General features: G+C 45.7%; 1 protein-coding gene across 1 annotated transcript in view; it reads left to right on the top strand.

Annotated features, from left to right (window-relative positions):
• The window catches only part of VANGL1 (VANGL planar cell polarity protein 1), a 211,457-nt gene that overhangs the window by 95,069 nt on the left and 91,773 nt on the right, over positions 1-24,615 (top strand). The window contains exon 4 of the mRNA XM_069202981.1: positions 12,123-12,730. Coding sequence (XP_069059082.1) covers positions 12,123-12,730 — 608 coding nt within the window. The remainder of the gene's footprint in view (positions 1-12,122; positions 12,731-24,615) is intronic.

Here is a 24,615-nt window from a genome sequence, read left to right as displayed (position 1 = left end):
GCACCAACGTGGGCTCGCCAACCCTGGTACACCACACTGTTGGACCTATCTGTAGTACCCCCACATCAAACTACCAAACAGACCAGATCTGTTAACACAACACAACCAACAGATCAGACACCCAAATCCAGCATCGCTCAACCTAGCAATCTGGCTCCCGAAGTCTTAGAATTTGGATATCTAAACCTTTCCAAAGAGTGTATGGAGGTCATTAAACAAGCAAGAAAACCCACAACAAGACATTGTTACGCTAACAAATGGAAAAGGTTTGTTTGCTACTGCCAGGCTAATCAAATTATGCCATTAGACGCCTCCACACAAAACATTGTAAGTTATTTATTACACTTACAAAAGTCCAATCTAGCCTTCTTTTCCATTAAAATGCATCTCACTGCAATATCTGCTTATCTGCAGATTAAACATACAAAATCGCTTTTTAGAATCCCAGTTATTAAAGCCTTTATGGAAGGACTAGAAAGAATCATACCCCCAAGGACACCACCAGTACCTTTGTGGAATCTTAATATTTTATTAACACAACTCATGGGCCCACCATTTGAACCCATGCATTCTTGTCAAATCCAATTTTTTACTTGGAAAGTAGCTTTTCTAATAGCCATCACTTCACATAGAAGAGTTAGTGAAATATAGGCGTTTACTATTCAAGAACCATTTATACAAATACATAAACATAAAGTGGTTCTCCGTACAAATCCACAATTTTTACCAAAAGTCATATCACCGTTCCATCTAAACCAAACTGTGGAACTCCCAGTCTTCTTTCCACAACCAGACTCAGTAGCTGAAAGGGCCTTGCATACATTAGACATAAAAAGAGCACTAATGTATTACATTGACAGAACGAAACAATTTTGTAAAACAAAACAATTGTTCGTAGCTTTCCAAAAACCTCATGCAGGTAACCCTATATCCAAACAGGGCATTGCCAGATGGATAGTTAAATGCATTCAAACCTGTTACCTTAAAGCTAAAAGAGAATTACCCATTACACCAAGGGCACACTCCACTAGAAAGAAAGGCGCCACAATGGCTTTTATTGGTAATATACCAATAACAGAGATTTGTAAGGCAGCCACCTGGTCTACGCCCCATACATTTACTAAGCACTACTGTGTAAATGTGTTAGCAACACAACAAGCCACAGTAGGACAGGCTGTATTAAGAACATTATTTCAAACAACTTCAACTCCTACAGGCTGACCACCGCTTTTGGGGAGATTACTGCTTTGTAGTCTATGCACAGCATGTGTATCTGCTGCTACACATGCCATCGAACGGAAAATGTCACTTACCCAGTGTACATCTGTTCATGGCATGATACGCTGCAGATTCACATGCACCCTCCCACCTCCCCGGGAGCCTGTAGCCGTTTTAGTTGCATGTAAATTGTAAATATGTAAATGAATATTCTTTTACTACACACTATGTACATACAGTTCTACTCCATTGCATGGGCACCTCTAGTATCCTTACTTTACCAACTCCTACCTCACCCTTTGCGGGGAAAACAATCTAAGATGGAGTTGACGCCCATGCGCAATGGAGCCGAAAGGGAGGCGTCACGCGGTCCTGTGACTCGAAAAGACTTTTTCGAAGAAAAACAACTTGTAACACTCCGAGCCCAACACTAGATGGCAGGAACAGTTCACAGCATGTGAAACTGCAGCGTATCATGCTGGTTGGACGTTGTAAAGATGAATGTCAGTGTACAATATGCCATAGTTACTGGGTTGTGGGCTGTGCCTCTGGTCAAGACTGGGAAACTGGGAGTGCATCTAGATAGTTACAGATTTCCTGCAGTCACAAAGAATCTGTGTCACAAGTCTTTTTTTAAGACTTGATCCATTTCTTCTTAGTAAATCTGTAGTGAGGCCTTAAGTGCACCACATGTATGATGCATGGAGAGTGGCTGCTCGGGTCAAGGGTCCAGGGGACAGACATAGAACGCTTCCTAACATAGAGACCACAAATGCTGCAACATTCTGTTTATATTGGAAAAGAGGCTCCCGCTATGAGTAGGAATACTTGTCTCAGACTGCTATCTGGATTATTCCAGAACTCACATGGGGGCACAGGGCACACAGTGGTTACCGAGACCCAACCATGAGGTTAAGAGCACTGCACTGCACTGCACTATGGCACTGCAAAGCGAGCCAGGTGCAGTGTTCTGGACCTGGCACTCAGACTGGCAAGGGGAGCAGTTCAAGACTTGTCAAGGAAGGGGGCTGGGGGGTAGAGGGTCAGAACTCAGTCACGCACACAAGTGGCCCAGTAAGGAGATGTTCACACCAGTGCTTTTCTTTCCGAAAAGAGAACTACGTCATTCGCACCCAGATGTAATACACAGCATGAAGAAGGAGCAGCACTACTGGGATGGTCAAGATGGACGTGACAGGGTTTACCCCACTGTGGCTAGAATGGACGTGCTTCGTGCAGTCTGTGATGTCATACATATTAGTAAAAGTCCTACCAAGCAGTTATGTTCCACAAGTTCATAGTCCGATTGTCCTTACATGTGTGTGCAGACATGGAGGGGCTGGGTGGCACTGCTGTACATTGCCGTTGTTCCATTAACTTCTAGTTTTTGGGTCATTTTATGAACTGATAGAGTACGACGTTGCCTCACGATGTGAGTAACATACCATAATTTGTTGTCAAATAACATGATTATATGCAGTCATACAAGCCCTGCAGATGAGTAGATAAATGTGTGCTTTCAATGTTCAAATTAAAAGCATGCGCCATTTCACATGCTCAGGATAGGTGGCAGAAAATAATTTTACATCGGTTTCAGCTACTTGGTCCTGAATTGCCACTTACCTGAGACTGGGTTGGGGCCTACAGTGTTTGTTTACTTTTGGTAAAATGTTACTCAGCAGCCTTAAAAATGCACAGCTGGTGTCGAGACAGAATTGGAAATCTCTTACATTCATGGTTGGAGACTGATCACCTAAGTACCCTTATCATTCTTTCTGGATCCCATTCCCTCCCTTTTTATTACAGTGCAGGCTTTTCAGAAATTAAATGTACAGTAGAACAGCCTCTGAAGCGCTGCGCTGTGGACGAGGGACCCGAAACAGTCAAACTTCAGCTACACGCAGGGTCTTCGCCATCCCTGTGACCTCTTCTGTACATTTAATCTATTGATGCATAAACAGCACTTCACGGCTGCAGTGTTGACACATACTTTACTTTTTGTTGGTAAGGAAATTTCTCTGTGGTGGTCCTGCAGAATCAACTACTTTCACATCACGACGTGGAAGCCTGTGTGTTTCATCACCAGGATTAGCAGACCAATCTGTGTGTGGGATGAGGAGGATATTTTCTGTACAGTTAAATCCTTCCTAGTTCAACCACTTTACCTCATCATGTGTGTCTTCTACGGTCATGACAGTGAGTCAGCCCACTTAAGGAAGCTGGGAGTTCTACCCCGGCATTAGGAAAAGTAACTCCTCCTACTTTTCTTAACCATTCCTGGTCTGTTACTTCAACCACCTTTCCACATTTTTCACCCTCCCCCTTTACTTCCTCTCGTTCCTGCGTCACCTCTTGCAGTCTGAAGATGGGTCGAGCACATATCTTTTCCTGCCACAACCTCAGACTTTCTTTCATCACTGAAACATGGCAGGAGAAGATGCTGCACCTGCACCTCATGAGGCCATTTTGTTTGATGTTTGGCCAAGAAGGCTTGCCGATGTGCAGTAGTCGTCTTCAAGAGCTCTCTGACCTCACCATAATCCACAACAACACCTGCATCCTGGGAGATTTGCACATTTTGTTTGAACAAACAAACTTCAACCAAACAAGTTCCTTTTCCTCAAAGAGCACACAGACTTTACTGAATTGTCTTCAGTCCTCCACACCTAGCTGGATGCCTCAACATTGTTTCTGTTCTGAATTTCAGCTTGTTAACTAACCCCTTGCCTTCCATCAGTATCACTGAAGTGCAACAACTCAACCTTTGACTTGTTAAACCCTTTGATAAGCTGATGACAACACTTAAGGCTTCCACACATGTGACATTGATTGAACTCTCAAACTATAAATAAAATCACTGAAGTCAGACAACAGGATCCTTGAAATTTACTGTGGGGCATTGTTGGTTACGGAATTCCGATGCTAATCAACATTTAGAGCCAGATGTAGCAAGCAGTTTTGCTCATTCTGTGTCTATGGGAAAATGTGTTTGTACATATGGACCTTAGTTCCTTGGATGGACATGTTGGAACATGTCCATCCAAGGAACTACACGTTGATTAGCACTCAAATTTTGTAACCAAGGATGTCTCAAAAGCCAAAGACATTGCCTTAGAAATACGTCAACCTCCACCCTAGTTTTCTGGTCATGTTCCATCATCTAGGATTTGTTCAGAGTAAAAGCCATCCACTCCCTTGTACTTTCACATCTAGACCAATGGACTACATTTTGGAGACCCACCGACTACAGGGAATTTAGAATGCAGCAGCCGGATTTGTCTCAAACCTACACATTACTACAACCTTTCAGTCTCTCCACTGGCTACCCATGTCCAAGTGACCTCCTCCACGCCCCACTTGTTTGCCTGCAGGGCTATCCATAGCTCTCGACTTACTTTTATCACAGGGAATCAGTGACAATATACTCAGCACAGGACCCTTCCCTTCTGATTAGCACCTCCCTGTCTCTCCCAGATACAGTGATTGGAGCAGTGCATTGGAGCAGGATAGGCCGGATAGAGAAGAGTCAAGGACTGTGCAGTGACAACGGACATAATGGAGACCCTTTATGTACCTGCAGCCATGAGAAATGGAGCTGAGGAGGATGACGGGGCTGTGCTGAAGTTTGATAGATGTGAGGCAGTAGAAGGCGCTTGAAGCGAGGGCGGATTGAGTGGTAAGCCATGCGTCAAGAACTGGCACGATCAAACACCTTGGCATGTATTCCCACCATTGTGCTTCCCCTGCCTTCGTTACCACTGGAATGCACAGATAAGGTTTTGAGAAGCTGTTGTAAGTGCTTTGGTTGTCACTGTGTGAGTCAGTGAAAGGAATTTCCTATGAGAGATGATGACTTTTCTTGCCAAACTAAGAACTTGGCTGTTGCATTCTATTCCTTTGCAGAATGTGTCTGACAGCAGGATGACAAATTCAGCTATGATTTGTTTGGGGTTTTTCTACTGCCTTTTTAAAGCGACTGCACTGTCTGCGTGGTAGTGCCCTACTTAGGGCTGAATTCATACTGTGGTAGTAAACAGCACAGGTACAAAATCAGCCAATAACCAAAAGAGTAAACTCTTTAGACTAAAGTAATAATGCTTCCTTCCCGAGACAGCTGGTAAACATGGGAGTAAACCTCTGAGGCTGAAGTGAAGCTGCTACTACCTGAAGTAGCCAGTAACCACAGGAGTATTCCTCTAAAACTAAAGTGAGGATACTTAGTACTTGAAGGAGTCTGTAACCATGAGAATATACCTCCGAGGCTGAAGTAAGGCTACTTACAACTGGAACTGCTATTAAACATGAGTAAAGCTCAGGGGATGAAGTGGAGCTGCTACTACCCGAAGCAGCCAGTAACCACATGAGTATTCCTCTAAAACTAAAGTGAGAATACCTAGTACTTGAAGGAGTCTGTAACCATGAGAATATACCTCTGAGGCTGAAGTAAGGCTGCTTACAACTGGAACTGCTAGTAAACATGAGAGTAAAGCTCTGGGGATGAAGTGGAGCTGCTACTACCCGAAGTAGCCAGTAAGCACAGGCGTATTCCTCTAAAAATAAAGTGAGAATACTTAGTACTTGAAGGAGTCTGTAACCATGAGAAAATACCTCTGAGGCTGAAGTAAGGCTGCTTACAACTGGAACTGCTAGTAAACATAAGAGTAAAGCTCTGGGGATGAAGTTTGCCACCTTATTACTCGACTCTGTCAGTAACTATGTGAGTAAACCTCTGAGACTAAAGTGAGGTTGCTTACTACCCTAAGCAGTCAGTAACCATCAGAATAATCCTCTGAGGCTGGCCTAAAGTAGCAGCCAATAACCACAACAGCTGTCCTCTGAGGCTGAAGTGAGGATGCAATCTCCTGACGTAGCCATTAACCTCAGTAGTAAACCTCTGAGGTTGTAATGAAAGGATGCTTAATACCCAAAGCAGCCAGTGAGTGTATACCACTGAGGCTGAAGTAAGGATGCATACTAACTGAAGTAGCCAATAAACCTGAGAACAACCTTTTGAGGCTGAAGCAAGTGTGTGGTCGATGGCCATGAGAATAAACTTCTGAGGATGGAGTAAGGATGTTTACTTCCCAAAGTTACCCGAAGCATTCAGTAACCACAAAAGGAAACCTCTGAGGCTGAAGTGAGGCTGCCTCTTATCTGAAGCAACCAATAACCACAAGAGTGAACCTCTGAGGCTGAAGTGAGGATGTTTACTACCCACAGCTGCCAAACTAATTATTAATAAGCACTGGAAACTTAGGGAAAGATGCTTTCTATCCAGAGCTGACAAACATATAATGTTTGGAAAAGTCTGAGATTGAGAAAAAAAGATGTTAACTATCTGAAGCCACAAACAATTGTAGTGCACTGCCAAGCGTCAAATATGATTAAGAAATTGCAGTCGTGTTTCAAAGTGCCTGAACAGACCTAAGAGCTTCTGTGGAAAGCTATTTGGCAAGTCACAAATGATCCTTCACCTTAAGTGATGTCTTATACCTTGAAGACTGGTATGATGTAGCTCATCGTTTGAGTTAAACCCTAGTTTCCTATTTTATTTCGTTTTTTTTATTTTTATTTTCTGATTTTCCTCTGGTTTAGAGTGTGACAGTTTTACTTCTCTCAGAGTTGTGGATAGGCAGGGTCATATATTGCATTAGAAGGCTTAAAGAGAGGGTCCTAGTCACAGGAGTACGGGTGGAAACTTAAGCTTCTCTTTGCCATTCTTTTCTCTTTTTTCCTATTTTTCATAAACATTCCCGGTAGTAAGCATGGAAAGCTGTGTCGGGTGCAGAGGACCAGGCATAGCTTTTCAGATGTGTCAGTGGCAATATCATGTGCCTTTTTACAAGGGCTTCATCTATTCTCTTTGGGCTGAGTTCTCTTTTGCAGAAATGGAGGCCATGCACACGTTTTGTCTCTCTTTGGCAGGAACATTTTTCCCCCGTCAGGAGAGCCCTTCTCCTAAGCCCTTACCTAATCTTGGTGTCTGCTCCATTTCTCGTCCTGGAAGAGCAGTTAGTCTGGCCTTTCTCTGAACTAAATCTCTGCCCATGTCCATGGTAAGAAGGAGTCGAATTGCAGTTTAGGATTTTCCACAGATATCCATGTTTGTGGGGTTTACTCTTGGGGATATCTCCGCAATTGTGGTGTAGAAATCTGCACTAGTGAATGCATTCATACCTGCTAGGGATCCTTTTGTGGATTCCTGGCGGGTGTAAAAAAGGTACATTTGGTGGTAAATGTTTGCAGATAGGGAGCTGTAAACTTAGCAGTGATGTTGTTGTAATTTGCACCAGTAGTTTTTACTAATGGTCTTTGGCCCACTTCTTGCCTGCACCCTGTGATGCAAGGACCCTGCCTTAGGCATGTATGTTGTGCCTGTTGTGATAGGCAATGCCACAGTTGCAGGGACCCCTGTAATGTGTTACAAGCGGCACCCCATGGACCAATCTGAATTTCTCCAGATCTCACACACTGCCTTCCACTTGAAGTCCTAGAAACGGAGGTCAGTCGACCACTTCAGGGGTTTATTGAAACCAGATCCTACCCTGTGACCATCAGTTCGACTTCATGTGTGCCAGAGAGACAGTATTAGTCCTGACAGATAACTGAGAAACAGCCGATAGACCAGTCAGCATTGGGAAAAATGGTAGATCAGCAAATACCGCTGGAAGACTACATCACTGGATGGCAATCTCCAGCATGGCTCAGAAGATTAGGCTCTTCCTGACAACCTGGATCCAAGAGGCCCTTAGTGTCGCTGCAAGAACTAGCATTAAAATAATGCTTGCCCGTTAGCTTCCTTTCTCTCCCAGCTCATCCCCCCCTTGCTACATGCCACACCCAACTCCGGTGATAAATCATCAGTTTAGCTTTCACATATATACAGATGACACTTGGCGACACCTACAACCTGGATGGGAGTGGAGTGGTGAATTAAGTAACCAGCACAGCCTGCCTGGAGCACATATTGTTATGAGTGTAGAGCTTTTGATACCTACATTTCGATAAGATTGATATTTTTGTCGTATCCAGAGACAAACTACAGACCCATTACTATTGTGTCGGTCCACCCACTTTGACAGCTACTGCCTGGCTCATACTTTAAGAAAATTAGGAATCTTTTTCCAGCTCTCTTTCCAACCATCATTAATTGCTGCCGTGGTATTCTTGTTACTTTCTTGGTCCAGTAGAGGGACCCAGACAAGAATTCAAACTGATCCTGGACCTGAAGACTACAATCAGATGGAAGGAAAACATTCCCTATGCTGGCCTCCATCAAATCTTACTCCAGTTACGTGAAGCAGACTAGCTAGATGTACCCCAGGGGCCTTCGGGATGATACCTTCAACATTCCAGTTTCAGAAAAAATATATGAAATTCCTTAAATTTCTGATGGGCAACAACTTCCACCAGGTCGTGGTCCTGCCATTTAACCTGAAATCAGCCCCCAAAGACTTTTCAAATGTATACGTGGCGACATACCTGAGAAAGAAGAGGGCTTTTATATTCCCATACCAAGAGCGCTTGCCCATCAAGGCCTCACCTCCGCACGAGCACCACCCCACTTTCAGATACATCTCCATCCTCGATGGCTGGGTTTATGAGATCAATCAATCAATCAGTCAGTGTATTTGAAGAGTCACCTATGAGTGTATAGAGGCGTTGGATGCAGTTGAGCAGTCATTCAACATTGGTCCCAGTTCAGTCATTTCATTGATGGTAACATGATTTGATGCTCGTTTGGCTGAAGAGCATCCGTCAGAAGAGAAGACTATGTTTCCCGTCTGAGGGTTGCACTCTTGCAAAGATGGAAAGGCAGCACTTCCCACAGCTGCTAGGTCTCATCGCCACTATCGTTCGTGGTGATTGCTGTTTACTAGTTCCTTATGTCCAACTACATACAAGACCACAACAGCAGTGCCAATAAAGGTAGTGGTGCCCAGACGCTTGGAAGACAAGCTCTCACACAGCCTACAGTCCAGTGAATCCATGGTGGTGCCGATGTGACAATCTTTCGAAAGGCATAGTCTCTCATGGAGAGATACCAGCACTAACTCTGGCAGATGCCTTCGTAATGGGATGCAGAGCAAACATTGATCCTCTTCAAGTGCCAGGAAACGCTCCTGACATCAACCTTCCGGAGTCAAGGGCATTCACTTGGTTCTCAAGTATTTCTGCCTACATTCAAAGCTACCTTCCTTCTTTCACAAACACAACAACAGTGTAGCATTTAAACAAGTACAAATGAGCCACTCCCTAGGGCGCTTTCTCTTGAAATGCAAGCAGTATGGAAATGGCGCCTCGCATTGAATCTGCAGACCACATCAGTCCATCTTCCTGGTGTTCAAAATGTACACGCGGACTCACTCAGAAGCATTTTTCAAGAAAGTTATGCATGGGTGTGAAATTGTAACGTGCTGTGTGATGTGTTCCGCAACGTAGGGTGTCCTCATGTAGACCTCCTCACAGTTGCAGACTACACCTGCCGGTATTAGAAACCTGGAGTGAAGGGGAGTGCCCTTCCAGTATTGGGAAGAAGTCACGTTCCTTTATCTGTTTTAGCTGGATAGGTCGCTCTTGCAGTATTCTTTCAGTAATGTACCTTTTGCAGCCCTTACTGCTTGTTGAAAACGTGTTCTCAAACCTTTTTTCCCCCCAGAGTCCATATGATCAGGGATTTTCCAGAGGGAATTAGGAAGGTCTTGCCACCAGACACTCATCTCCATTGCAGCTTAATATTCTCCTCTCTAAAGAATGTGTTCTTCTCCTCTTGAACGTATCCAGAAAGCTTCAATACAACATTGAATGTGAAAGGGGACGTTTCACATCACTGTCACCTCAGCAAGCAGGGCGAGCGAGATGTTATTGTGTTGCTTAATTGTCAAGATCCTAAGTTTCTGTACGAAGATTACTGACGTAGCTGCCACTGACCGGCTGTGATGGGATACAGGTAGCGTGTGGTTCCTTGAAGGAGCCATTTCCTCTACTCTCTGTAGCCGCCAGCACCTCTAGCTACTTAGCCCTTCTTTTGTGTCACTTTTCCATCAAAAAAGATTTGTGACTGAGTGCTTTTTTTGCCAATTGTCTTAAATTAATGACATTTTTAAAAGACAGCTGGCATTTCTAAACAAAGTAAACCAAACTTGGTCAATATAGCCTGTCGGTAGGCAAAAGTATTTTCGTTATTAGGAAAAATAACTTTTAGTTTAATGAAGGTTTTCCCCGGAGGAGAACTAGTCTTACAGGTAAGTACTGATTCCATGTTACCTTTCTCCCCAGATTGGCGTCTTCAGATGGTCCAGTAATAGCCAGTCATACCTAACAGACCAAACCGGTCTATAGGAGCATGGTCTCTCCACTCAGACACAAGCGGCTGCCTACCATCAGCTGATCTTCTGACAGAGAGGTGGCCAGAGGATGGCCATGAGGTTGGGAGTGCACCTGGAGGGAAGAACTTCAGCATCTTCTGCTGGTGCCGCCTCTGTCAAGATATTATGAGAATGAAACCAACACTGATCATGTTTACTGGGAACGTATTGGCCCCCCTGTCTGCTGCTTCATCTGGTCCCCACGTCACAAAAGAGAACAAGTGACCTCTTATGAGCAATCTTGAAAGAATGGTGCCTGGAGGGGTGCAATGCATTTTGGTTAGATTTTGTTCCTCTCAGTGCCTGAAGTAGTGGAAGGAAGTTGGCCTCCAGGGCTTCCCGTTTGACCCTTTTGCAGAGAGGCCTGTCTCACGTTAATATGGAGGTTACAGATAGACCCTTGGTGATTAGAAAGGCTCTGCAAGTACCTGAACATTAAAGGGTAGTTTTTGCTGTGCCACCTTTTACTCATGTTAATAAGCACTTTCATATCTGTCAATTTAGTTTTTAGTGCTTCATTAAGATTTTCTTTGTGTGTGCATGTACGTACAGTTGTAATTAGTTCTTTTTGATGTTTTTTTGGGGGATAAATAATGTGTAGGGTTGGGTTTTATTCTGTGCCCGAAATACTTTGTCTGGAAATCATAAATTTGTCGAACCAATAGATGTTACCAATTCTTTGTGGTCCTGTGTGGCTGCAGCAAGAGATGTTCGCTTCACATGAACCTAAACAGATGGATCCGTGAAGAGCAGACACTTTCTCCAAAGTCTTCTGAGATTCTCCACACCTCGCGACTGCTCGGGTTTTACAGGCCTGTGGTTTATAGACAATGAGTTCCTGGGTCTTCGGTCGTTGAGGATGCAGGATGCAACCCTTAATATGTATAAGCCTTGGGGGAAAGTTGAGGTTTGGTTGTCATTTGTTGTAGCGTATTGTTTGATGATTTTATGAATGTAGTTACGTTTATCGCCAACACTGTTCATTAAGCTGATCTAATTGTTAGAAGCACTGGAAATGTTTAGAGCATGTGAAAACCAACGAGATAGTATTCCTAAGTAGAATTCCCAACATCCATAACCTGCATAACTATGTTGTAAAGACTAGGTGAATTTGCACATTTATGAATTGATGAATGCACTCGATATAACTCTCTGCACAAGATGAAGTATATTTGTGACTAATCTTATAATTCACATGAACTGCAAATAAACCTACGGTAAAAATATCACATCTTGGTAAGCCATCGGTTATGTGCTGAGGAAGAAACTAAGGGTGGAAAAGAAAATGGACACATTCATGGATTAGAGACTGTTGGCCCTGTGGCCCAGTGGTCCTTTGAGTAATGTAAATAGTATTATAAGTTGTTTTAGTTTTGAATAGTTAATTTTGTGTGCTTTGAGCGCATGCCACCTTAGTAATGTAAACATGTTTAAGACCCTGTAGGTGATGCTGTTTTGTCACACTAATCACCCACTTTTTTCTCTCTTCATTTCAACCCCTTCCCTACCCGTTCCCCATCTGGGCTGCATTATTAGGACGATAACTGGGGTGAAACGACGACTGCCATCACAGGGACATCCGAGCACAGCATTTCCCAGGAGGACATCGCCCGCATCAGCAAGGACATGGAGGACAGTGTGGGGTTGGATTGCAGACGGTACCTAGGATTGACTGTGGCCGCAGTGCTGGGACTCCTGGTCTTCCTCACTCCTGTGGCCTTCATCGTTCTCCCTCCGATGCTCTGGAGGGACCAGCTGGAGCCATGTGGCACCGTGTGTGAGGGACTGTTCATCTCAGTAGCCTTTAAACTTCTCATCCTGCTGATTGGCACCTGGGCGCTTTTCTTTCGGCAGCCACGGGCAGACCTTCCGCGTGTTTTTGTATTCCGCGCTGTCCTCCTTGTGCTCATCTTCCTGTTTGTGGTATCCTACTGGTTGTTCTACGGTGTCCGCATCTTAGACTCGCAGGAGCGGAATTACCAGGGCATTGTGCAGTATGCAGTGTCACTGGTGGATGCCTTGCTCTTCATCCACTACCTGGCCATCGTGCTGCTGGAGCTACGGCAGCTGCAGCCCACATTCACGCTGAAGGTTGTGCGCTCCACCGACGGCGAGGCCCACTTCTACAGCCTTGGACACCTCAGGTACGTCCCCGAAGAATAATATTTTTTGCCTGTGACCACTTGTGGTGAGTTGCCCAATGGGTGCTTGTGGAAGCTAGGATGCTCTATGACCTTCACCAGTGGGTTTGTGCACGAGCTGAGACACTACTTGTAGTTCATCAGAGGTTATAAATGCTGTCTTTTCTCATATCTGCCATCCAAGGGTGTATTTCCAGTCTGCAACTCCTCATGTAGCCTAGAGAACGTCAAGTAGTATAGGATATATGTGTAGGCACCTCATGAACGTCAAGGTTTGAAACCGTGCACCCCTTTACCTGGACACCATTACACTGACTGGCCACATCATCTTCTTGTATCAACTATGCCATTACCTTTACTTGATTCTAGCGTCTACATTGATTAGGACTAGCGTCTGAGTACTAAATCTGACGAGTCAAGGTAATGGCAAGCTGATATAATGGCCTCATCAATGCAGAGTTCAGTTGCTGCATTGTGGTTGAAGCTATGACCTAGCAGCAAAGACACCTCGGGTATGGCACAGAACTCAGCAAACACACAGCAGCATAACTGATTGTCCAACCCAGTGCTTGACTTTCAGGAAGAAAAGTTCCTTGATGTTCACTAGAACCGAATACTGCACACGCAAGAATACACGCTGTGCAATGTGGTGTCCTGGTGCAGGAGTAGGTCTGTACCTCTACCCTCTAATGGACCCTATTTTCCCTCTTTCCATCCAGGTGCTTACATTTTTTGCTCATAATCTAGCATGATTAGGCTTGGATGCAGTTACCCATTGTAAGGAAATGCCTCCTTGGCATGGTTACCCCCTAACTTTTTGACTTTGCTGATGCTACGTTTTGATTGAAAGTGTGCTGCGACCCTGCTAACCGGGCCCCAGCACCAGTGTTCTTTCCCTAAACTGTACCTTTGTCTCCACAATTGGCACAGCCCTGGCACTCAGGTAAGTCCCTTGTAGCTGGTATCAGGGGCACTGATGCCAGGGAAGGTCTCTAAGGGCTGCAGAACGTCTTAAGACCTTAACGTCAAAACACCATGTCTTAAGAGAAATTGTTAACTTAGAGTGCCCTGAGCAGTTGTCTTTGGAAATGACAGATAGTTTGGTTTCCATCTTATAGCTGTGGGCTCCTTTCATTTCTGCACAGAAATGGACTTTACCTTATAGGCAAACTTTGTTGGGATTAGTTTTAATGCCGTTTAAACTTTTAGGTTTATGCATGCTGCACTTCACTAGAAGTGGGGGTAAAAATTGTATCTGAATAGTCCACTCTCCACCTGTGGTCTTGGTAGCTTCTCTGGTACCCTGTCGTCGTATCTAGTGATGTTCTAGTGTTCTGTGTGCACTAATTAGGGCCAACTATTGCGAGGACGCGCCAAAGGCAAGGCGGTCAGCATCCCGGAGGCCAGACATGCTGCCTGTTTCTCGCCCCACATAAGAATTTCAGGGATGAACTCTGGCCCCTAAAAACAAATTGGTGAGTGGAGAGAACGCAGTCATTGCAGATTGAGAATAATGCTAAGGAGTTGAGATGCCTCTTACTAAATTGCTGCTCAATAACTAAACATGCCATAGATATTAGTATGCGGATACTCTCCGAACAGCGAGACATTCTGTGTCTAACAGAGACCTCACTACATGAAGCTTTTGGCCCAGCTCTCTTTTCAATGATTCCAGGAGGGTATAATGATATCCCGAAAGACAGCCCAGTAGTGAAGGGAAAGGGACCATATGTTTCATTTAAAGCCAAATTATTAATTTAAAAAACTGGAAATAAAGGTCGAAGATGCTACTTTTTACCTTAAGTGACTCCCATAAAGTGGCCTGGTCGGGCATATTAACACATCACCCGCCGGAATGTAGAGCTCATTTTGCCCTTTTCTTTGCAGATTTTGTAGCACAATTCATTATACCGTCTAATAATCTAATTATAATGCTGTGCGATTCTCACGTTTGGTGGGAAGAGTCTGACATCTGCGAGGCAGTGAAATTCTGACACTCTGAGCCAAGATTAAGCCTACAGCAGTTGGTCAGTTCTCCCACTCACAAAAAAAGGTCACTTACAAGAATCTGATTCTACAATGAATGACCATTTGAGGGTTGAAAACCCAGTAAAATGGCTTGGTTAATTTACTCGATCTTAAAACAGAAAAAGACAGTTTTTTGGCCTAATTTGGATTAAAATATTGACGGTTTCACTGATCGAGGTGTTGAAACTCTGCTTGTCAGTTCACTCTAGGGAGGGTAATGATGTGTTAAAGCAGGTTGAAGGTGTTTTCAAGATTACAGCAGCATTTGATGTTATTGCGGCTTTAAAAATGAACAAGAGGATTATACCTTCTACTCCTTGGTTCTCTGAGGAACCGAGGCCAAAAGGAAATGTAAGACTTTTGAAAGAATATGGAGGGCCTCCTACTCTGAACCTGAAATATCTAGTTATAATTCTAAACTTATAGTTCATAAAAGAAACTGAAAATTGTCTGAGGAAAACCAAAAATATTTAATGAAAAAAAAAATGAGCAAAGGTAAATTTTCAAGCTAGCCAAGAACCTGAGCAGCCCATTCTTTGATTAACCTGATAACAGGATTTGTGTGTGTCTCATTTGCATCAATTTTTCAGGAATAACATCGAGAAAATCAGCCAGAATTTCACTACCCTCTCATCTGAGACTGTGGAAAAGAGTCTCTATGAGGGAAATCTAGTCTCAGTTCTACTGGAGTTCAGTACTCTTAACGTAGAGGCATTTTTTATGCTGATGAGTGTTGCTTCCTGTTGGATCCTGGCCTGGCTTCCACGTGTTTTTTTTTTTTTTTGTCTTGGAGACTAGATTATTGGTTTTGCAATAATGCATCTCTGTAGTCTGTCAATTGGTTCAGCGCCCTCTCCTTACAATATAAAGATGTGCAAGTCCTACCTACTTAAAATGCGGATTCAGAGCAGACTATCCAGCTATATGTGTTTCTGGAAAATGCCTTTCCCAGTTAACATTCTTGAAAAGGAAATCAATAGACAGCTCAGACTTTGCATAGAGAAGAACAAGATGATCGATAAATAAAAGTGAATTTTAGATCATGTCACTGTACAGAAACCGCATTAGTGGATGTGTTGGTGACAGTAGACTGATCCTAGACAGAGGGCAGAGGTACTGTTGGACCTCAGTGAGGCCCTTAACAGTGTATCCCATTCTGTCATAATCCAGAAAACAAAATTATAAGAAATTAAGAGGAAAGCTTTATGGTGGAAAGCTTTAAGTTTTTTCCTACTGATCACACTCAGACTGTGAGAATGATTTTTTCTTCATCATCTAAGAGGATCTTGAAATGCGCTTTTCCCGGGGGATCTGTGCTAATCCAAACATCCTGCAGCAACGGTCTATCTTTTTGTTGGTGGTGTACTCTTCAGTAGTTGATGCTCTGGTCACCGTCGGTCAGCCCATAAGGACAGTCTATCTCCCTCAGCCTGGGCAGTGCCATGCGCCACATCACTTCTGAAATACTGGAGCATTTTGGGCTTGCGTCAACATCTAGCTCCGCCTATGGTTGACATCCAAAAGTAATCTTTTTATTTAAGATCAGAGTGCTAGATGGTGGACTAGTGAAAGGCATATGAATCTAGAAAGGTTTCAGCCTTCAAAACTGCTGTTAACTATTTGTCTAAATTAAGTGGGACCACTCGGAGACCAATTTCCGATAGATTAATCCTCTCCGAGAGCTGAGTCTTCGTCGTGTACTGCAACACTATTGTAATGAGCTCCCCTGGATAGGCACTCAAACTGCATGTAATATATTGATGTTAACACATGCACAGCAAAATGCTGTAGTGCAGTGAAGATGGCATGAATGGAACTTGGGTTTGTGAATTGATGTGATAAAGATGTCATCCGTAATCTTAGATCACAAAAGGTTCAGCAGTCTTCTGGACTTTGTATTCGACTCCTGCTATAGCATCGCTATCCAGTTGAATACAGATGATTGAAGGAGCTGGAGAGGCACCTTTTTAATTTGCACAAGTGGAAGGGTATTTCTGCACATCTGCAACATATGCCTTAGCTCCAAGTATGTGAAATGATTGTATTCATAATCCACTACATTATAAACAACATTTATTATGTCCTTAGACCAAGGTTTATGTCTCGGAACTTTTAAAATATGTGCCAAGATGCAATCAGTGATCTGTTTTCCATGGCCTGTTTCAAGTGCCTAAGCACAAGTAGCAGAGTTGGGCTGTTTACATGCACAGGGTGCCCAAACCTGAAACAGCCTAACTTAATTGACCTTAATCTACAGGTTATAAAACACCTGAAGACATGGTTTGTCACTTCTTAGTCAGTCTTGCCTTTTTAGGTCGATCCTACCTCTCTTATTTGTGTGCTTCCCCGCCCCCACCTGCAGTCAGTGTTGCTATCTCTCATTTGTGTGCTTCCTTCCTGCCCCCACCCGCGATCAGTGTTGCTATCTCTCACTTGTCTGCCTCCTCCCCGCCCCCACCTGCGATCAGTGTTGCTATCTCTCACTTGCATGCTTCCTTCCCCGCCCCACCTGCAGTCAGTGTTGCTATCTCTCACTTGCGTGCTTCCTTCCCCGCCCCCACCTGCTGTCAGTGTTGCTATCTCTCACTTGCGTGCTTCCTCCCCCGCCCCCACCTGCAGTCAGTGTTGCTATCTCTCACTTGCGTGCTTCCTTCCCTGCCCCCACCTGCGATCAGTGTTGCTATCTCTCACTTGCGTGCTTCCTTCCCCGCCCCCACCCGCAGTCAGTGTTGCTATCTCTCACTTGCGTGCTTCCTTCCCTGCCCCCACCTGCTGTCAGTGTTGCTATCTCTCACTTGCGTGCTTCCTTCCCTGCCCCCACCCGCGGTCAGTGTTGCTATCTCTCACTTGCGTGCTTCCTTCCCCGCCCCCACCCGCGATCAGTGTTTCTATCTCTCACTTGTCTGCCTCCTCCCCGCCCCCACCTGCGATCAGTGTTGCTATCTCTCACTTGCATGCTTCCTTCCCCGCCTCCACCTGCTGTCAGTGTTGCTATCTCTCACTTGTGTGCTTCCTTCCCCGCCCCCGACCGCAGTCAGTGTTGCTATCTCTCACTTGCGTGCTTCCTTCCCCGCCCCCACCCGCAGTCAGTGTTGCTATCTCTCACTTGCATGCTTCCTTCCCCGCCCCCACCTGCAGTCAGTGTTGCTATCTCTCACTTGCATGCTTCCTTCCCCGCCTCCACCTGCTGTCAGTGTTGCTATCTCTCACTTGTGTGCTTCCTTCCCCGCCCCCACCCGCAGTCAGTGTTGCTATCTCTCACTTGCATGCTTCCTCCCCCACCCCCACCCGCGGTCTGTGTTGCTATCTCTCACTTGCGTGCTTCCTTCCCCGCCCCCACCCGCAGTCAGTGTTGCTATCTCTCACTTGCGTGCTTCCTCCCCCGCCCCCCCACCCGCGGTTAGTGTTGCTATCTCTCACTTGCGTGCTTCCTCTCCGCCCCCACCCGCGGTCAGTGGTGCTATCTCTCACTTGCGTGCTTCCTTCCCCGCCCCCACCTGCAGTCAGTGTTGCTATCTCTCACTTGAGTGCTTCCTTCCCCGCCCCCACCCGCGGTCAGTGTTGCTATCTCTCACTTGTGTGCTTCCTTCCCCGCCCCCACCTGCGATCAGTGTTGCTATCTCTCACTTGCGTGCTTCCTCCCCCGCCCCCACCTGCAGTCAGTGTTGCCATCTCTCACTTGTGTGCTTCCTTCCCCGCCCCCACCCGCGGTCAGTGTTGCCATCTCTCACTTGTGTGCTTCCTCACCCCGCACCCACTGTGGTCAGTGTTGCTATCTCTCACTTGCATGCTTCCTCTCCGCCCCCACCCGCAGTCAGTGTTACTATCTCTCACTTGCGTGCTTCCTTCCCCGCCCCCACCCGCAGTCAGTGTTGCTATCTCTCACTTACGTGCTTCCTCTCCGCCCCCACTCGCGGTCAGTGTTGCCATCTCTCACTTGTGTTCTGATCCCCATCCCTTTTTCTCCCACTCGCTCCAACGTTGCCCCTTACTCCAGCTGTCCTATTTTTATGCCTAATAAAGTGCTTATGTGATGCTTATTTTTGGTTTTTACGCTACTATGCTGAAATTGATTGGTTAATAAAAAAAGAGCCACTTGCTTCAACTTAGAGGTGTGTACATGCGTGGTCATGAACGTACGCTTGTGTGATGATGCGTGCACATGCATCATCACATATGTATGCACAATATAAAGCTACTGCTGTGTTGAACATTTTTGTACTTTTGTTCCTGTTGTACAGCATCTGCATTTTTGCTGATGCTGTACAACGTGAACAAGATGCTGGACCTGTTGGCCTTGCCAGTGTTTTTCTGAGAAAGGTAGCCATCTTACTCGCAGATTGAGGCACTGACAAGAACTTCCTCAGGGATAGGCCGTCTTCCGGAGGGTGGATCAGTGTGTAACGTTCACGCCACCCTGATGCCTTTGAGAAGATCTGTCCCTGTGCCCAGAGCTAGCGCCTACTTGGGCGTCCAGTTGCACGTATGTCAGCCTCTTTGGTCTTGGTGCTTTCATCTTTCTGCGCTACACAAACAGGGTGCCCCGGTTTTGTCGGTCTGACGGGTGTGGTGAGAGGCGTACTCGCTTCAGATGAAGCACAGACTATGTGACTTGTACCTCGTGTGATCTTGTGCCAGTTTGCTGCATCTCTTCTATGGGTGTGAGCCTGGTCCAGGTGGTGCGCGTCTCCATCAAGAGATTGACAGTGTCCAAGGCCTTCTTTGGGCTCAATCGTGGTAGTATTTCATAAAGGAGCAGAAGTTCCTATTGGTGTTTTCTAATTGTACAAAGTACTTAGTTCACAAAACGTCTGAACAAATAAAATACAAAAGTTTATTTGTTTGACTAATGACCTGTTAAAATGTCTTATCTTCTTAAGATGCTGTCTCGTAGAGTTGTTGAGAGGACGTATTTCATGAGGCTTGTAATGATGCTAGAGTCGTGCTTGCTTATATCAGGTGGGAGAAAGCCTGGCAGGAAACGTTTTCCTGAACGATGTAAATTCACCTATGAACATCACACAAAGTTGTTCCTCGCTAATCCTGCCCACGTGGACCCTAATGAACTTCAAGCAACTTCATGGGGCAAAGCTTGTGCTTCCCATCTTCATAAACTTGTACTTTTTTGGGACTCGCGAACACCCTGCTGAATTTTTACCAGTAGAAAAGCTGTCTGCAGACAAATAGGATTAAGCTACCAGTGCAACTTAATTAGACCTCGCCTACGATGCAGGACAAGCTGTCTTTTTGGGAAAGACCTAGTGCGGGTTTACCAAGATTTTACAGGGGGTTAGACTTTGTCCATTGCTTACCATTGGTTGGCTTTGTAAGTCTCAGGGGTGGGGGTGGGGGTGGGGGTGAGGGTGAGGATGGGCAACAGGTCAGCCAATGGGGGCAGGACTCACACTTCAAGCAATAGGGTGGAGCTATCTTTACAGTAAAAAAAATAGTAATCATGCATATTAATTAAACATATGGATCAAACCCGATCTGATTACCACAAACATGTTCAGTTGGATTTGAGGTTTTTTTTTAGGCTACTGACAACATTCTTTAAAAAGACGAATGAGTGGTTTGAAAACTAAAAAGCAGCTTTTCTAGATGTGAATTCAAAGCACTTAATACCCAGGTTTTGCAGAGATGTTTAAGGCAATGACCCTTTGTGCATGTGCTTCAAACATTCCTTCTGTGAAATGAAAGTGAGCACATTAAATAATTTGATTTCCATCTTCAGGGAGACACTGCTGCCTGGCTGATCACCAAAGGGATGTCTTCAGTCTGCTCATCAGTACGTTGCAACATAAGCATGTTTGAGGCCTCAGTAGGTCAGAAGGTCTCCAACTATTGAGCTTGGGGGGTTAATGCACCTGACATCAGGGTGTGCCACTCACAAGCCATGTGCTTGATTCCTGATGCATTTCCATTGCTCCAGCGATTGAATAAGCAAGTGCCAATCAGTTGGCAATATCACCTCTAGTTAACTACTGTGCCAGGAACCTGTGCTGTTCCAAATCAAAATAAAATAGTAAAATGCCATCCCACATTGAGCAGTTGTCATATCAGATGACTGAGCTGCATCCGTACAGGAAGCCACCAGGCCAAGAGCGGGCACAAAATGGTGCTCTAACATTCTATGAATTCCATCGAGGTCCAGATCACACAGAATGTGTGGCCAATGGGCCATGCCCTGCAAAGAGGTGACCCAACATACACAGCAGTCATGGCTCCTAATAGCGTATGTTACCAAAAGACACATGGTTTTAATTGTCTCAAGACCCCCAGCACTAATAGTGTCACATCCACTAAAATATCAATGCTGTTCTTAAGTCCTCCCGGGACAGTGTACACTATAACGTGCAACGCGTGTTACGAAATTCCTTTGAGAGGAAAGACCATATTCTCTGTAATGGTTGGTTCGATGGCATCTGTCGCTGTAGATACGCATGTTATGCAATAGCTCGCCATCTGGTGTTGGCCCGGAGTGTTACAAGTTGTTTTTCTTCGAAGAAGTCTTTCGAGTCACGGGACCGAGTGACTCCTCCTTCTGTCTCCATTGCGCATGGGCGTCGACTCCATCTTCGATTGTTTTTTTTCCGCCATCGGGTTCGGACGTGTTTCTGTCGCTCCGAGTTTCGGAACGGAAAAATAGCTAAATTTCGGAAGATTTTCGTCGGTATTGTTGCGTTCGGGTTCGGCGTAGTTAGATTCAACACCGCGTCGAAGGATCGAAGAGCTCCGGTGCCCTTCGGGGTAGTTTTTTCGATCCCCCGTCGGGGCCTGGTCGGCCCGACCGCGTGCTGAAGAACGCCGATGGAACGGACCCCGTTCCGTTTCTGCCCCAAATGCCACAATAAATACCCCTACACAGACCAACACTTGGTCTGCAACCTGTGCCTGTCACCTGAGCACAGCGAAGACACCTGCGAGGCCTGTCGTGCGTTCCGGTCCCGAAAAACACTCCGAGACCGTCGAGCCAGAAGACTTCAGATGGCGTCCACGCCGACAGCCCAACGGGAGTTCGAGGAACAAGAAGAGGAAGGTACCTTCTCGATTCAAGACTCGGACTCCGAAGGATTCGACGATACACAAACCGTGAGTAAGACGTCGAAATCCACTCAGAGGAACATTTACAAGGCCCAGGGGACGCCACTGCCACCAGGCCATGGCTCGACCCATAAATTCGGTGACCGACCGTCGGCACCGAAAAAGGCCCAAACAGTGCCGAGATCGTCCGACTCCGGTCGAGACACCGGCACACAGCCTTCTCGGGACCGAGAAAGTGCTGGAGACAAGCGTCGACACCGAGATGCCGGTGCTGACACGGCTCGACGCCGAGACAGCGGGCCCGACGAAGATCGGCGCCGAGAGGTTTCGGCCCCGAAAAAGAAAAAAGTCGCCACGGAGCCGAAAAAGGACGCTGACAGGGTTTCGGTACCGAAACAAGCCGCAACCGACCCAACTTCAGGCTCTTATACAGAAGAGCACTCGCTAACCTCACAAATGCAAAAGCATAGGTTTGAGGAAGAGCTACAATCGACGGATGTGGACCATACGCAAAAGCGTATTTTCATACAGCAGGGGACAGGAAAGATAAGCACCCTTCCCCCTATTAGAATAAAGAGAAGGTTGGAGTTCCAGACTGAACAGACACCACAACCAAAAGTGGTGAAAAGAGTTACTCCACCACCCTCTCCACCGCCCGTGATTAACGTCTCACCAGCACAAACTCCATCACACTCCCCAGCTCACACCACCATGAGCCAGGGTGACCTAGATCAGGACGCATGGGACCTATACGACGCACCAGTGTCAGATAACAGTCCGGAGGCATACCCTACCAAGCCATCTCCACCACAGGACAGCACTGCGTACTCTCAAGTGGTGGCCAGAGCAGCACAATTTCACAACGTAAGCCTCCACTCAGAACAGGTCGAGGATGATTTTTTATTCAACACACTCTCCTCCACCCACAGCTCCTACCAAAGCCTGCCTATGCTCCCTGGTATGCTCCGGCACGCAAAAGAAATCTTTAAGGAGCCGGTCAAAAGTAGGGCAATCACACCAAGGGTGGAAAAAAAGTATAAAGCGCCTCCTACGGACCCGGTTTTCATCACTACACAGCTGCCACCAGACTCTGTCGTTGTAGGAGCAGCTAGAAAAAGAGCCAACTCCCACACATCTGGAGATGCACCACCCCCAGATAAAGAAAGCCGCAAGTTCGATGCAGCTGGTAAAAGAGTCGCAGCACAAGCTGCAAACCAGTGGCGCATCGCGAACTCCCAGGCCCTACTTGCGCGCTATGACAGAGCCCATTGGGATGAGATGCAACATCTCATTGAACATCTGCCCAAGGATCTACAAAATAGGGCAAAACAGGTGGTTGAAGAGGGACAGACCATTTCTAACAACCAGATCCGCTCCTCCATGGACGCTGCAGATACAGCTGCACGGACAATTAATACATCTGTAACTATCAGAAGGCATGCATGGCTCAGAACGTCTGGTTTTAAACCAGAGATTCAGCAAGCAGTTCTCAATATGCCTTTTAACGAAAAGGAACTGTTCGGCCCAGAAGTGGACACAGCGATTGAGAAACTCAAAAAAGACACAGACACTGCCAAAGCCATGGGCGCACTCTACTCCCCGCAGAGCAGAGGAAATTACAGCACGTTTCGTAAAACACCCTTTAGAGGGGGGTTTCGGGGTCAGAGCACACAAGCCAGCACCTCACAGGCAACACCGTCCAGTTACCAGGGACAGTATAGAGGAGGTTTTCGGGGACAATATAGAGGAGGGCAATTCCCTAGAAATAGAGGAAGATTTCAGAGCCCCAAAACCCCTACTACTAAACAGTGACTCACATGTCACTCACCCCCTCCACACAACACCAGTGGGGGGAAGAATAAGTCAGTACTACAAAGCATGGGAGGAAATCACTACAGACACTTGGGTTCTAGCAATTATCCAACATGGTTATTGCATAGAATTTCTACAATTCCCTCCAAACATACCACCAAAAGCACAGAATTTGACAAAACATCATTCCAATTGCCTGGAGATAGAAGTGCAGGCACTATTGCAAAAGAACGCAATCGAACTAGTGCCAAACACACAAATAAACACAGGAGTTTACTCACTGTACTTTCTGATACCAAAGAAAGACAAAACACTGAGACCAATCCTAGACCTCAGAGTAGTGAATACTTTCATCAAATCAGACCACTTTCACATGGTCACACTACAGGAAGTATTACCATTGCTAAAACTGCACGACTACATGGCAACTTTAGACCTCAAGGATGCTTATTTTCTTATACCAATACACCCATCGCACAGGAAATACCTAAGGTTTGTATTCAAAGGAATACATTATCAATTCAAGGTACTGCCTTTCGGATTAACAACCGCACCAAGAGTCTTTACCAAATGTCTAGCGGTAGTCGCTGCACACATAAGAAGGCAGCAAATACATGTGTTCCCATATTTGGACGACTGGCTAATCAAGGCCCATTCGTTCATAGAGTGCTCAAATCACACAAATCAGATCATACAAACCCTCTTCAAACTCGGGTTCACCGTCAACTTCACAAAATCCAACATTCTGCCGCGCAAGGTACAACAATACCTAGGAGCCATAATAGACACATCAAAGGGAGTAGCCACTCCAAGTCCACAAAGAATTCTAAATTTCAACACCATCATACAACGCATGTATCCAACACAAAGGATACAAGCAAGGATGGTGTTACAACTCCTAGGCATGATGTCTTCATGCATAGCCATTGTCCCAAACGCAAGACTGCACATGAGGCCCTTACAACAGTGCCTAGCATCACAGTGGTCCCAAGCACAGGGTCACC

The sequence above is a fragment of the Pleurodeles waltl genome, chromosome 8, assembly GCF_031143425.1.
Source record: "Pleurodeles waltl isolate 20211129_DDA chromosome 8, aPleWal1.hap1.20221129, whole genome shotgun sequence".
NCBI classification, from domain to species: Eukaryota; Metazoa; Chordata; class Amphibia; order Caudata; family Salamandridae; genus Pleurodeles; species Pleurodeles waltl.
Note: the sequence above shows the minus strand (reverse complement) of the source record. Positions and strands in the feature narration are given on the sequence as shown.